General features: G+C 42.0%; 2 protein-coding genes across 3 annotated transcripts in view; one reads left to right on the forward strand and one right to left on the reverse strand.

The window, feature by feature from the left end:
- Positions 1-6,745, forward strand: part of scfd2 (sec1 family domain containing 2) — an 85,909-nt gene extending 79,164 nt beyond the window's left edge. For both annotated transcript variants that reach the window (XM_044199059.1, XM_044199060.1), the window contains 2 exons: positions 3,015-3,134; positions 6,389-6,745. In XM_044199059.1, the coding sequence (XP_044054994.1) occupies positions 3,015-3,134; positions 6,389-6,481 (213 nt within the window). In that variant the 3' untranslated portion in view covers positions 6,482-6,745. The remainder of the gene's footprint in view (positions 1-3,014; positions 3,135-6,388) is intronic.
- Positions 6,746-7,702: 957 nt separating this feature from the next.
- Positions 7,703-10,087, reverse strand: rasl11b (RAS-like, family 11, member B). Its single transcript, XM_044200220.1, has 4 exons — positions 9,763-10,087; positions 9,584-9,640; positions 9,393-9,469; positions 7,703-8,859 (listed from the first exon to the last, which is right to left on the reverse strand). Exons 1-4 carry the CDS (start codon positions 9,875-9,877, stop codon positions 8,362-8,364), a joined length of 747 nt encoding a protein of 248 aa, XP_044056155.1. The 5' UTR covers positions 9,878-10,087; the 3' UTR covers positions 7,703-8,361.
- Positions 10,088-14,863: the final 4,776 nt, after the last annotated feature.

Below are 14,863 nucleotides of genomic sequence, written 5' to 3' on the forward strand. Positions count from 1 at the left end.
GTAAAAAGGGTGTTTGTTTTTTATTCAAAATGGAGGACATTATTTCCCAGGACCAAATGGCTGTGGCCTATATATTTTATGGATGTTTTGTAACAGTGGCTACTTGCCAATAGATGTGCTTTTGCACCTTCAGTGCAACAACTAAACTTATAGATCATTAGTTAATCTGAAACTGTGAAGCAGCAATAGCCTCAAGCTTGAGCCTGGGTGTGGGGTCAGAATGTTTTCAAAAACAGGGATCAGCACTCACAAAAGTGTAATCGCTATACAAATTGTAATCGCACTGATTTGCTTAACAATAATCAAATGCATAAACCAATAATCAATTGCTTAACAATAATCAAATGCATTTAACAATGCTTAACAATAATCAAATGCATTTAAATATCACCAGGTCACTGCTTCAAAGAGTCACATTTATTTTTAAGGTAAAATGTAATCCTCAGATGACACCAGAGGAGCACAAGCTGAACAGGAACAGGAACACTGGAGGAGAAACACATACTGTCAGTGTAACAGTATATTAACAACAAGAAACACCATAATTCCTTATTAATCCATTTTAACCCAAATGTCACCTTTTTAAAACAATGCAGAATGGAAAATTGTTGTCAGTAATTACACACAATTTGTTGTTAATAGGCTGCTTGACTGATTATCAATTGACTTATTTAGTTATTCATTCATTCTTTTACAGCTTTGTTTTTCTAAGTTTTAAAAGCATCAGAGGGAGACACAAAGACCTGAATGTTTGGGTTATGTTAATATTTTGGCCAAATGTTTTTCTCCAACAGACACGTAGTTTTGGGCTTGTGGGTAATGTATATCTACCGCAGAGCAGATGACTATCCAGGGTCTGATTATGCCACATCTGGGCCTGCTTAAACTGATGATTACCCGGGGGGAGGAATTAGACTGGTTGCATAACCGTGGCCTGGTTTTACACAAATTAAGAAACTTGGTCCACGAACCACCAACTCAGACAGACTAAACCTATAAACCTGAAGTTGGAGCATTCTATAGGAGTGCATTGCACACCCTCTATGCCATAAAACAACCCAGTAAAACTTCTATTTTTAACCATAGAGCCTACTGTGTGTTCTGCAGTCTGTATCATTAAACACACTGGACCCTGCAGTCTGGATTGTGACAGTAAGAGCTTGTGCACTGTTGCTTAAACTGTCATCTTAAACTGTATTGGTCTGTAACCAAATGGTGTATGTGTGAGTCTGGTCCAGAAGATCTGGTTCCTGCTCCGTCTGACTAACACTAGCAACCAGTTTTAAGTGTTTAGTCCTAAGGTGACAGGATATCTCACATTTATGGAGCACAATTTGCTATTTGACCCACCAATCTGCTCTTGGTTGCGAGCATGTGGGTCCAAAAAATAAAAAAATTACTTTGAAATGTACCACCTCCTAGTGAGTAGCGGTGCTACAACACATAGCTTAACAGTAGTAGTAGCCTATCTATGTAACTATAAGCAGTTACAACTAATTCAGGTTTATTCAGTTGCATTAATGTTTTTTAAAATGTTGGTTTTAAGCCCCAATTGCATTCTCTTGCTGCAATGCTTCATATTTTATTGTGCTTCGAAAGCTTCTACAGTCAGCGGACGAACAAGGCGAGGGTCACATGACCGACATAGCCCGGGTCAATAGGCTACCTGTCACTTGTACTGTAAAGTTGCATGTTGTAGCACTGATACTCACCTGGAGGTGGGAAACAGTACTCCGGAAATTCACTATATTTCAAAGTGGGTTTTATTTGTTTGTTGACTCCTCATGGCAAGAAGGACCTGGCTTTGAATCCACTGACAGGCAGAATGTTTGGAAGGGAAAATTTTAAGATGATCTATGTGTGCAGTGTGACCTGATGTCTAAGAGAAAATCTGGACCCTGAGGCTACACCAGTTAAGAACCACTTATATAGTGGATGTCTCACCTAAGACTAAGGCAGCTCACAGCCAGCAGCTTGATATATTAAAGAATTTACATCAAGAAAACTGTGTGAGCCCGTGGTTGTATTTTATCATCAGGAAATAGAATAACGTTTTCTTCACCTCACTTCCACTTTCACGCCTCATCTCTACACACTTCCATAAGCCCCTTCCTCCCTATCCATCGCATGGCAGTACACATGGTTCAGACACATGAAGCAGCCGTGTGTCTTTGGATTCAGCAAACATGCATGTGTGCATGCAAGAGCCACGGAATTCATCTCGAAAGACAACATATAACATGAGCAGAATGCACTGAAAAACATTTGTTTTCACATCTTTTCACAAAACACATGAATCATCCTCGACACGCTTCACACCAGCCTGCTGGTGCTTCACGTGTACAGCCACTCTCGCCTCGGGTCCGCCCCCCTGCAGCTCTGGTTGCTTGGTTAGCATTCACAGGCGGCAGACGTGTCCTGACTGCAGCTCGACAGCCAATAGCACAAAGCCATTATTACCCAACAGCCAATCATGCTCAGCAGAAACACTTTACCCTGCTGTTAAAATCTTTTAGTGGCAGTTAATACAGCTTTTTGCTGTACCAGCAAATGTTTGAGTCTGTGAGAGCTTCCTGACACTGGTGATGTTGGACATGTTGTTTGTGTGTCTGCATGTGTTGTATGAGAGAGAGAGAGAGAGAGAGAGAGAGTGTGTGTGTGTGTGTGTGTGTGTGTGTGTGTGTGTGTGTGTGTGTGTGTGTGTACGCCTGCTTACATGTCCACGTGTCAGCCAGGGTGAGAACTGAGCTGTGTTTGGAGTTGTAGCGACCGGTGTCCCGCTAGAGTCCACTCAGATCAGCATCACCACAATATCACAAGTGTCCAGCTGAGCAGTGACTCAGCATCAAGACACAGAGAGAACCACACATGATAATATGAAGAGGAAATGATTAAGTGTTCCTTGGGCAAAGAGGGTTGTTTATCATAGACTGCTCTATAAAAGGGAACAGAATCAACACCTCAGATGGCCTAAAAATACACTGACCAATCACAATGTCTCATCTTAACTCCAGGTGAGTCGTCCACATCCCAGCGACAACCCTCTGCTCTTCCTCTTCCTGGTTGGTGGAGTCACGCCCTCAGAGCTTCGTCTCATCAAAGAGATTGTTACCACACATAAACCAGGGACCCAGGTGAGTAGGCAAGAGTACATGTACATTTCTGCATAATCATGGCGGTGTTTCCTACTTTGTTACTTTGAAAGTTTGAGTCCTATTCACTTCTTTTTTTCTTTTCAGCTCTGTTTAAGTTTCCTTTGTATATTCTCTCACTCCTCCAATACAAGTAAATAAAAGTAAAAACACTGTGACGTGAAGTCTATCAGATCTCTTCATGGATAATGCTAACTGCACGTAGTTAAAAACCTGTGGGGTTGATGTAATGGAAGAAACCAGGAACAATTTTACTGAATCTGTTTAAGACTTAACTGCTTTCATGTTTTAGGTCCCTCTGAAAGCAGTTAATGGATCATTAAGGATTAAACTCCACATAAACAAGACAATAGCATGTACTCAGCTCAGAGATGAGCACTAAAAGTAGTATTGCTGTTGTCTTTTTAACAGAATCATATATTAAAATAATGCTGAAAATATATAAATACGAAGTAATCTTGATACAACTTATATGTGAAATGTTACTTTCTTTTACATTAAGTTGTAATGCTGCTTAGTGCGTTAAGATATAAACTGAAACTTTGATATTGCTTAGCCCTGCATGTGTTGAGTTTAAGCGAAAGGCAGTGGTGGAATGTAACTAAGTGCATTTATCCCAGTACTGTATTTAATCACGATTTTGAGGTACTTGTACTTTATCAGTATTTGTATTCCATTGTATGCTACTTCTACTCCACTACATTTATTTGACAGCTATAGTTCATTTATAGATTTAGATTTTACGTACATATACATACATACAACATATGATCAACATATGATCAAATAAAGTATGAAAAATGGTTAATATCAGCACCACCTTGACCAGCTACAACATTAAAATGCTGCATGTATGTTAATGAAGCAGTAATAATAATACAGTATTATATAACTGAGAGGGGGCATTCTGCCTGCATAATTAGTACTTTTACTTTTAATAGTTTGAGTACATTTTGCTGATGATAGTTATAATTCTATACTTTTATGTTTTTCTATGCTTAGAAGTTATTTATTGTTGTTTATTAGAAACAGCCATTGCAGAACTTTGAAAATGTGCTTTAGGCTTTGATTCCAGTGATTTAAAAATTCAGACAAATGAAAATACAAATATACTGTGAAACATGTCGCTGATAGAGTTTTGGTTCAGTCAACCAGTAGAGGGGCAACCCAAACAGGCATCTCTGTTCTATGATAAATTACCTTGCAGATGGATATATTATTGATCTATCAATTGAAAACATTGCAGATACAGATTATGCGTGGATGAATCATCAATATCCACTTCATAAACCTTTGTTATTCTATCACGAGCAGTGTGTAGGAAGATATATGTTGTTGCTGATGACTCATTAAACGTTACTCCAAAAGCACTCATGTTCCTTTAGAAATGCAAAACTGTTAAAAGCTAAACCCTGTAAAGTAATCATTGAAATACAACTTCAAAATAAGATAAATGAAAATGGAGTCTACTGAATTTAACTGACATTGAATTGAAATAAGGAGTGATAAAGATGAGGAGAGACTCTTTAGGTGGCCCACAGAGGGCAGGTTTACAAACTGACCACCTTCAGACAGATTTCACACCGCCCCTGGCAAAGAATCTGACAGCGTGAACAAACATAAACACTGACCTACATACACAGGTGGCTCCGATCAGGTGTAGAGGTGAGAGTGTCATCTGATCGTCACGCGTATTAAGAGCGTAATTGCATCCATGACATGTTGTGTTGGTCTGCGTGTGTGTTTGGGTGCTGATTACATGTTCAGTCTTCACTGACATGCAAAACATGCAGATGAATGCGTTTTCTCTTGTGTGAGAGGAGTGCGAGGAAGGAGGAGAGGGAGATCAGGCTGGGTAATGTGGGTTTGTCTTAATAAAAGGCTTTGAGAAGGAGGCCAGAGGCAATTAAAGGCCTGGCGAGGATCAAAGCCTTCTATCTGTAATCAGGAAAACTGAATAAAGACGAGCTTATACAATAACCTGCTGGCCCACACACATACTGACCTCAGCACACACACACACACACGCGCTAGCACATACATGCGCATCATACTGCATACAAGTGTGTGTACGCATGATTGCGGATGTCTGTGGACCAGACGTTGATGAATAGTTACACAAAAAACAAACTGCAAACTTGGTCTTGCACTTGGACAAAGTTCCTCTAATACATACTGACTGCCACTACAAACAGGCCCATTGCCAATTTTAGGTGCTGACCCAGAGTTAAAGCAACAGTGCTGCAGAGAAACAGAGCTTCTCTGTTATACAACACAAGAGGACTGGGGTTCTCATTCGAACTAGAAAGCACTCAAAGAGGGCAAACTTCAACTAAACTAAAAGTTTTTTCATCTGCATCAAAATATACATAATGATAGAAAATCATGGGCTATATATGTACAGTATATAGAGTTTATTCATTCAAGTGCAGTAGTTAATCAGAAAAATTGTTCAATGTTGCATTGTTTATTTAAAAAAAATCCTGGATCCACACCAAATTCAATCACTCATTCCTTGGACCATTTCAGAACTTCCCACCTATTTTCATTGAGATTTTTCAAGTTACCTAAAATCTATCTTTTTTCAGTGCCAAAACCTCACCCCCTGCAGACTTGACAGGTGAAAGTCTGTGCTGGTAGTTTGCATAGAAAAAAAAGACTTCACAGCTTGAATTCCCAGAGGTTACAAATGTATTCTAAAGCCCTTTTCAGACATACACCTCATTAGGTAAATGTAATGGCAATCTTACATGTTGGTCTCATGTCTGAATAACCACCCAAGTCACTTTCTCGTTGTTTTATTGTTTGTTTTCAATATAAGTACCCATGAACTTTTATTCCATGTTTGAAAAGCAATTAAGAGCGGCCAGTTTCTCACAGTTGTTTAAAACAGTCCGCAAAATTGGGTAAATACACAACTTCTTCCTCATTCTTGACACATGACCACAAGCTTCCCACTCGATAGACAAATAGATTGTGGTTGGAGTATCATTCACCTACCAAAAAGTATTCTTTGAGATAACATGCCACCTAAAAAGCAGTCAAGCAATGAAAACAAACAGGGCCCACAGCATAACCTACTTGGCGGAAGTGATGTGTGGCACCTGATTCATGCACCTTGTTGATTACCAATGCACATTACTCACCCTGACATTAATGTCTGCTTCATTTATAAGTGTCGAGTTACACACTGTGACCTGTTTTAACCTTAATGAGTGTGTTGTGCTCTGCTCCAGGTGCTGGTTTTGTCCACCAGATTACTGAGGCCAACGGATATCGCCGAGCTGCTCTTCACCACCCAAAGGCTGCTGCCTGATATCGGTGTCTAAAAGGCTGTCACGTGGAAACGCACGCATGCACACGTGGACGGACACATGCGCCGCCACTGTCTCAACACCTCGTCAGGTGTGAGTCGAGCTTGAGTTAATGATATTCACTGTTAAAAGCTGCAAGTGATATAAAAGTAGGTATTGGGTTTATTTTTCTTGGAGACAGTAAAGAAAATGTACATTTCTGTGTGTCAGTATCGCTCTTCTGTACTCTGTGCTTGCATCGAATGTTAATACAATAAAATCAGTTATTTTCCAAACACAGTCATGTGATGCTGTCTTTTGTTTTCGTATACATGTGGCTCAGTTGTTAGCCGTTTTGACCAGGCTGCGTTAAAAGCAGGCCATGTGTGTGTGAACTCGAGGAAGGCGTGCTGTTGTGATGGAGAGAATACACACTCTGTTCACCACATCATATGGTGTCAAGTAAGAGCGGGATAATTAACAAGTCATTTCACACTGTCTTCTGAAGCTGATAATTTGCTCACCTCTAGAGCTCGCCTACACCTTCCTGCCTCCCCCCCCCTTCTCTTTATTCTCTCAACATGAATCACCTCAGCTGGAGCTCAGAAATTTCAGCCACCTACACACCTGAATCAATTGTGAATAAAAGAGTCTCCCACGTTTTGTCAAACAGGGAGACAGGGAATGTAGTAATCCAGCAAATCCTGTGTTTTGAGGCTCTGACAGATTGGAACAAGATATTCAGGATTAACTAATTAGGTTCTGGATTGTAAATAAACAGATCGCTGAACATAACACACACTCAGGTTTTATTGGATAAGTGCTTGGTATCATTTTCTCCTTGTCTTCTGGGAGCTTGCAATTCTCAGAAGAGTTCCTAATAAAAACACAAACTCTTCCTGCGCTGTCAGCTCAGGATATTTCAACAGCTTTTTTGTTTAATTTGTTTTCCTGGGGTCAGGGGGCCACACTGGATTTTTAAGCTGTAGATAGATCGAGAGCTGCTGCTATACAGCTGTGCAGTCATGCTTCTGTCATCTTCAGTGCTATTCATTAATGCAGTTATCAAAGTGTCAATTGATACGTTAGACTACCTGTTTCTGTGAGAGTCAATCCTCTTCCCAGCAGCAGACATTTCTCATGGAGCCAACGACGTCACAGACTCAAAATGAAAGTTTTGATGTGTACCAACTGGATATGTTCTTGTTTTTGCTGTCAAATGCACATATGCAAACTGATAAATGAAAAACCACAGAGTCAAATTCATCATCATTTTATTGTGAGCAAAATGTGAGTTTGTAACAAATAAATAACAACGGCCCTTTGGATTATTCCTTTTTATAAAGTGCATCAGTGATAATAACCGCCACATGCCACACACTGTCTGCTGCCCCACCCAACCTCCACATCATCATTCTGTCATGCACAATGATGGTTCTGGATGCTGCAGGTATTGACATACAAGAGACTGAGTACACACACACAGCTGCACAAAGTGTGCCATGTAGTGATAGTCTGAATGAACAACCGCCACAATAGGTAGCACAGCTAAAAATATGCTGTCGAGTCCTTCAGAGCTGCTGTTGCCAGGAGAGCTTGATTTACAGTTTAATTTTATATGCAGTCTGTGGTTCAGACAGCCTCACACGGCTGCTTCTGTGTCCTGAGGTGTCATTTCTTCTCCTGAAGAGATGAACCTCCTCACTGCTTCTCCTCACACATGTGTCTGACAGGACAGACACCTGCCCACTTTTACAGAGGTCATTACCTCTGTTAAAGATTCAGCCTCCAGCTATTTAGAACCTACCACTGTTCATTTCACACTTGTCTTCTTCAGACAGACTGGTACAGGACTTCAGTGGAGAAGCACAAATCTTCTGTCCTCATTTCTCAATGGTTCCTTTCTTTGTGTGCCCTCACACAGAGGTGACAGTCCTGACTTTTGCAGACAGGGCTTGCTTGAAGCGCCTCTTCAGGTCTTGCATATTGGGAGACTTTGGTCTGGGGATGAGGGGCGAGCGCCTCTTCTCCGTGGCAGCGCTGGCAGAGTTGTGTGACGAGTTGGAGGCAGGAGGCGGCTGCTTGGCTAGCTGGCAGCACAGCCTGTGGAAAGCCTTGTGCACCTGGCTGTAGTCCTCGCTGGCAGATACTTCGTAGAAAGAGCAGCCCAGTGTTCCCGCTAGCAAAGGGCCCTGCTGGGAGTCGACCCGCCTCAGGTGCAGCAGGTCCGCCTTATTGGCCAGAAGAATTACGGGAGGCATATTGGCGCCGCCAGCACGAACAACCAGCTGGTGCAACTGATCAATCAAATCAAAGCTGCGGCGGTCTGTCACAGAGTACACCAGCACCACTGCATCAGCCCACTGGATGGAGCAGGTCACATGGTCGGGTAGACTGATGCCATTATCAGTCAGCTGGGAAGGGAAGGAAAAGGGATTAAAAACACAACCCAGCATACTTAGAAACATTTTCTGTACTTGACTAAATGAAACGGACTTCAGACCAGATTAAATGCTCTTTGACTTTATGTAACTGATCTTTAGTCATGACTGGAATGCTGACTGAGGCAGAGAGCTATAGGGTTACTCCTCCATAGCAGTGAGGTGTGGGTGATTGGAGGAGTCTGGATCAGGGTATCATTTACTCTGGCCTCAGACATCCATTAGTTTAAAATGGGAGATTAGACAGCCAGACTGAAGGGCTCTATTTCAGGACAAAATATACATACACACGCATCTTTGGTTTTGGACTAGTGCCCAGTCAAGAGAGGCTTAGATGATTTTAAGAGCCAGACAGTGAATTAGATTACATTAGGCCTACTTTTGGATTGGATTATCCTCAACTCAAACCAATTTTCATGTGTTGAACCCTGTCAGCCCATTTACCTTGCAGTCAGGCAGGGAAAATAAACTAATCTGTCTGAGGAGAGGAGAGCTGGGGGTCTTACCTCCACACCAGGAGTGTCTTGAACCTGGATGGTCACTTGCTCTCCATCCACCTGAACTTCTCTGGAGTAGAGATTACCTGAACACACACACAGAAGAAAACAAAACGAATTTTAACACCAATAGTTTTACCATCCTAGGGAGCCAATTTAGCCCATTTCATCCTCAGTAATTATACTGCTCAGTTACTCACCAGCATTTCTCTCATAGTCTCCGATGAAGCGCCTCGTTAGGAATCTCACCACGAGCGCTGAAATAAAGAAAAGCGATATGTGTTAGACAATTACATGACACAATGCGAGACTAAATAAAATTACTCTACGACCACGCTATGAGTAGAGTACAGCGCAAGGATTTGATTAATTTTCTTACCTGTTTTCCCAACTCCGCTGCCTCCTATCACAGCCATTTTAATGACCCGGTTGGGGGCCGAGTATTCAGCTGCTGGACACTCCGCAATGGTCGTCATGTTATGGATAAGACGCATTTTCTTCCGTTTATCAGTTCCGTCCGAGAAATCAAAATGGCGACAAAACTATTTTCTTGTCCAAACTCTTTCAACGCTGGTCAAAGACTTCAGATAAAATGGATGGAATTAATCCTATATCATTCCCGAAGTGGTTCAGTAGAAGTAAAGGCAACACTAGTGGGGGACGGACAAAGACGAAGCAATGCACCGAGTGAATGCTGCTGGGGAGAAGCGCACGCGGCTTTTATAGCCCACGAGTGGCGGTCACATCTGATTGGGCGCTGCTGATCCCCACTCCCTCGTGCGCCCCCGCCTACACGTGGATATGCAGGCTATACACAAGCAAGAAAACCGCCTGCAACAGGTGGGACCTCTAGCTGGGTGTCCTGACAAAACACCCTTTCATTTAGAAAGACTTGACTGTTGTCATAGAATGATATATTATTAGAAATGTCACAAATAAGAATCTTATTTTATAGTGAAACATCAAAATGATAGTTTCCCCATAAGTAAACTACAAATAGTTTGTTTATTTGAGAATTAGTCACATCCAACTTAGTCAACTTCTTTTTTTTTTTTGTTATGCATGTTTTGTGTCTCAGCTATAACAGCACAGTTTTGTGCAGAATTATAGGATGCTAAAGGATCCTGCTCAACCTCCCAGTATTGTGTTGTACCCCTTAACCAGTTCAGACATGCCCCTACACTTGTGAATCATCCACACAGGGGGTTAATGGCTGCTGATGTTGTACAAATACACCCCACACACACACACAAACACACGCACACACACACACACACACACACACATGCGCAGACACATACCTTACAAGAACTCATGCAAGCATTCATGCCGTGGATGTGAATGCTACCGGCTCTCAACATCCAGTAATGACACAATATTTCAGCCAGTTATCAAAGAATGGCTACACAGCAGTAAAATAGGTATTTTTAGGAGAGTACTGCAACATAATAAAACATTTGTTGATATTTCAGCGGCTGCTCTCTGCTCTGACTTAACCTGTACCTCTTTGTCCCATTTTCTTCTGCCTTCTCTGTCACATCCCCCACAGGCCTCCCTCTCCCATCTTTCATTTGTGCTCATGTGCTCTGAGGTATTTTGGCATCCAGTCCTTCTGTGATTATGGTCTGGTATGTATTTTTGATAAGAGTGCTGATGACAGGCGGCTGCGCTGAAATATGAAATTAGTGCCCAGGATTCGTGAGCAGACATGGTTGCTAGGTGTGTACACATGCACACACAGAACTATCCCTCTAACCACATCACAGCTGGCACAGTGAACTCCACCCCAGCAGCATTATGGGAAGGGTGAGCCTGTTTTCTTGCTAATAGTGAGTAAATACTGTACATACTTGCATTTAATGTGAACTGGATTCTCTGAGTGTCTGGGTACAAAATAAGCTCCTGCCTTTTTTAAATTAATGATTTTGTAATCTAAGCCCACAATGCAGCACATTTGTGGCACAGAAAGATAAAAGGCATCACGGTTGTTTCCTCCTCTAGCAACCAGGCAAGAAGGCTAATGATGACAAATAATGGGAGAATGCTGTGGAGGTGTTTTTAGCTTGTTATCCTGATGAAGGGCTGGGATTCACTCATTTGATACACAAGAGACCCAGAAATGGTGAGTGACTCACACCAAAAGTCCAAGTAGCAGTGTCAACATAGTGACTTTAAACTGATTATGTCAGATGGAGTGCAACATCATTTGTTTTATATGTGAAAAATAATGCTCATATGGTAATAATACATTTCACGCTGCAGTGCAGTAACTCCACTAAACTCCACGCCACTATTTTTGTAGTCGTGCCTATAGGCCGATGTTGCCTTCACTTTCCCCGAAGGAGTGCTGGAGGTAAATTAAAATACCTTTGAGTCAAGGTAGACAACAACAGAGCACAATAAGGCCTGACTTGGGGATCAGAGTGTCACTCACATGGAGGTGACAATAGATGGTTAGAGAGGGTAAAATGTGGGGTAATCTTTTAGCCGGGGTGTGGACAATTGTCAGGGAGAATTCGGGGTATTCACTGCAGAGGAATGTCGAGTTAATTGGGGGCTGGCGGAGGGTACTAGGGGCAGGTGAAATCAGGAGGAGGAGGCGTTCTCAGAAGGATGTCCTTGTTGACACATAAGTGAGGACTGATTTCCCGAGGTGGCCTCGCCTTTACAGTGCAGCTGAGATGAGGCATTCGGCCGTCACTTGCCCCCAGGCCTGATCCCACAAAGGGCTGTCATTTGGGATATCAGAGAAATTGGGGCAGTTTGGAGCTGCCCTGGGGGCTAAACCTCATGAATCACGGTCATATGATTATCAGTACCACTTTAGATGCTTATCATTGTCATTGCCTTTAATCATTGTCTGCAAAAGTGATTATTAGGAGCCAATTATTTCACACTGAGTCCTGGTCTTAGATTTAATAATCTTGTAGCTAAAAAAACGTGCTTAATACTCCAAATTTGGACTCTACCAACAGACAAGTAGGGGTTTCATAATTTCAGAAATAATTTAATGCAATGGACAGTTGTTGTTCACGTTTTCTACTTTTCTGCAGGACTTTTCTGCAAATGCACAAAAACAAGGGTAACTCTGAAAAGCAGCATCTATTCACACATCTTTTCATAGATCTCTTCACTTATTTGTTTATACCTACAGCGACATTTGCATTTCCAATGACCAATGGAAATTGTATTGGCCTGCCGGCACACGCAACTCTTCACCCACATAAAGGAAGAGGGGTTGTTTTTTCTTATTGAAATGTAAACCTCCCAACATGTTCAACCATTTGCATACTGAATGTCAACAGTAGTAAGGGCATAGCAATGGTGGTTTTAGGGGTTGTGTGTAGCACTGAATGACAATAGTCCCCCCCCCCCCCGCCACACACACACACCACCTCCTCCTACCACTCATAGAAAGCAAGTTGGTCATAGCCAACTTCTTAAGAATCATGATGGAAAATATTTAAGTCTTGATTCTCCATCTCTCATTCATTTGCCCCTTCTCCTGTTTACATTCCACAGCTGATATCTGGCGTAACATTGGATAATTGCTTTCCACTCTAATTTCTGGGGATTGACGTGCACGTGTCAGTCTCCAAACTGTGTGTGCCAACACGTATGGCTGCGCAAATGTGTGCATGTACAAGAGACAGACAGACGAAAAGCACTAGGTGTTGCAGCAATAACAGAGGATAGGGATGTTTTCGTCTGGCGTACATGTGACCAGAAACATGTATTTAAGGTAAGACTTTAAACTCTGGGATTATCCTGTTTTCACTGAAAACTGAAAAGTTGTTGTTTTCTTCTCATGTGCAAAACCTCTAAGTGAAAAACTTGTAAAACTACACTTGATCAGTGCATATGTGTTTGTTTGTGAAAGGGGAAGAAGGGCATTTTTGTTGTTTTGATGGAGGAATAATCTTATACCAAATTATATTTAGAGATGTTTCTGCAATGGTGGTAATGCTGATGTCTGATGGAGAAGTCAGAGATAATTAACCCAGGCTGCTGCCTTCTCCATAACAGTTATTAATATTGTTGCAACACCCTCTGCACCTCTTCCATGTGTATACAGTAAATAATGGTGCCATCAGCCCACATTTGTAGGCGAAACGGTAATGAGCCCAGGATTGACCCCTGTGGTACACCCATTAGACACCAAAAAAAGGGGGTGGGGGAACACAGTATTGAGCTAGAGAATAGAAAGTTATCAATTTGTATTAAAACATGACTGTTTGATTTTTAAAGGAGAAATGGATAGATGGATCTCCAGATATCTTTGAGACTAACCATTTCAGCTTCAGTCTCATTTTTTATGAATCATTATTGTTCAGGCATCCATAGAAACCAACGCACACACAAAAAACCTTGGGAGCCGGGTTGTAATGAGATTAAGTCATCATCAGAATGACAGAGGCACACAGACGGACAGGAACAATTTGCTCTGGACAGATCGTGTTAGGACACAGGGTTCAGTGGTTGAGATTTATGGTTTTGGGCCCCTGTCAGTAATTCAGACTTTCACCCCACCCCACCCCCCGGGGCCTGTCTGTCCATCTAACCTGCTTTACTGCCCAGACTGAACGGAGCTGGAGCCCATGCTGGAGGCAGAGCGAGGTTCAGAGTAGGGCCTCTCTGGTGGATTAATATAGACAGACAATCTCCTTGGGGGCTGATTCTGGGCCAGGGCTGGAGCTCTGATCTATGGAAGTGGTTACTGAGTGGCCAAAATTAAGCCACTGCCAAGCCCTGCTTCACATACTGGCAGTTATACAAACTGCCAGTATGTAAAGGTTTATACATAGTAGTATTGTGTGTACCGTGAGTATGGAGTGGAATCTTTGGTCTTTGTGTGCAACAAAGGGGAAAATGAAATGTGTGATTCAGATATAATTCTGGCTCTATGCCAGCTCTGATGTGACTGTTAACAATTCTTCTCTGGCCTCTTCACATAACTCAGCGGTACACAGTGACCTGTTCAGCTCGTCAGCTCACAAGTAACAAGAACCCAGTGATGAATAGGGATAAAGATGCTGCTGTTGCTCTTACGTCGATACCCTTGATGACATTGTTATTTTCACAGTTTACCCATGTATCTGTCATCTTTTGTCATCCTCGAGGTTTTGTGTGCAAACTGACAGACAGGCTCAGTCCTGTCACTACCTCTCACAGGAAGAATGAACCTCAATGCAGGTGCATTAGGCACCTGTGAACACAAATCTGATGGCATAAATAGGCACGCCTAAACAAATAGAAAACACACAGTGTCTTCACCTTGTTCCTGAGATTCACACTCAATCACTGACGCTGTTCTACGTAGTCAGTCACTCAATGACCAAAGTTTGTTTTTGTTTTAATGTAGGCATGACATCTGCACTCAGATCATGGTGTTTGTTCATGGTAAAAATATACAGGATAGTTTACCATGAGTTATTCTTCTTTCCTTCCTATTAAAACTACTAGAATTGTCCTCCAAACTC

The sequence above is a fragment of the Siniperca chuatsi genome, linkage group LG6 (assembly GCF_020085105.1).
Source record: "Siniperca chuatsi isolate FFG_IHB_CAS linkage group LG6, ASM2008510v1, whole genome shotgun sequence".
Lineage (NCBI taxonomy): Eukaryota > Metazoa > Chordata > Actinopteri > Centrarchiformes > Sinipercidae > Siniperca > Siniperca chuatsi.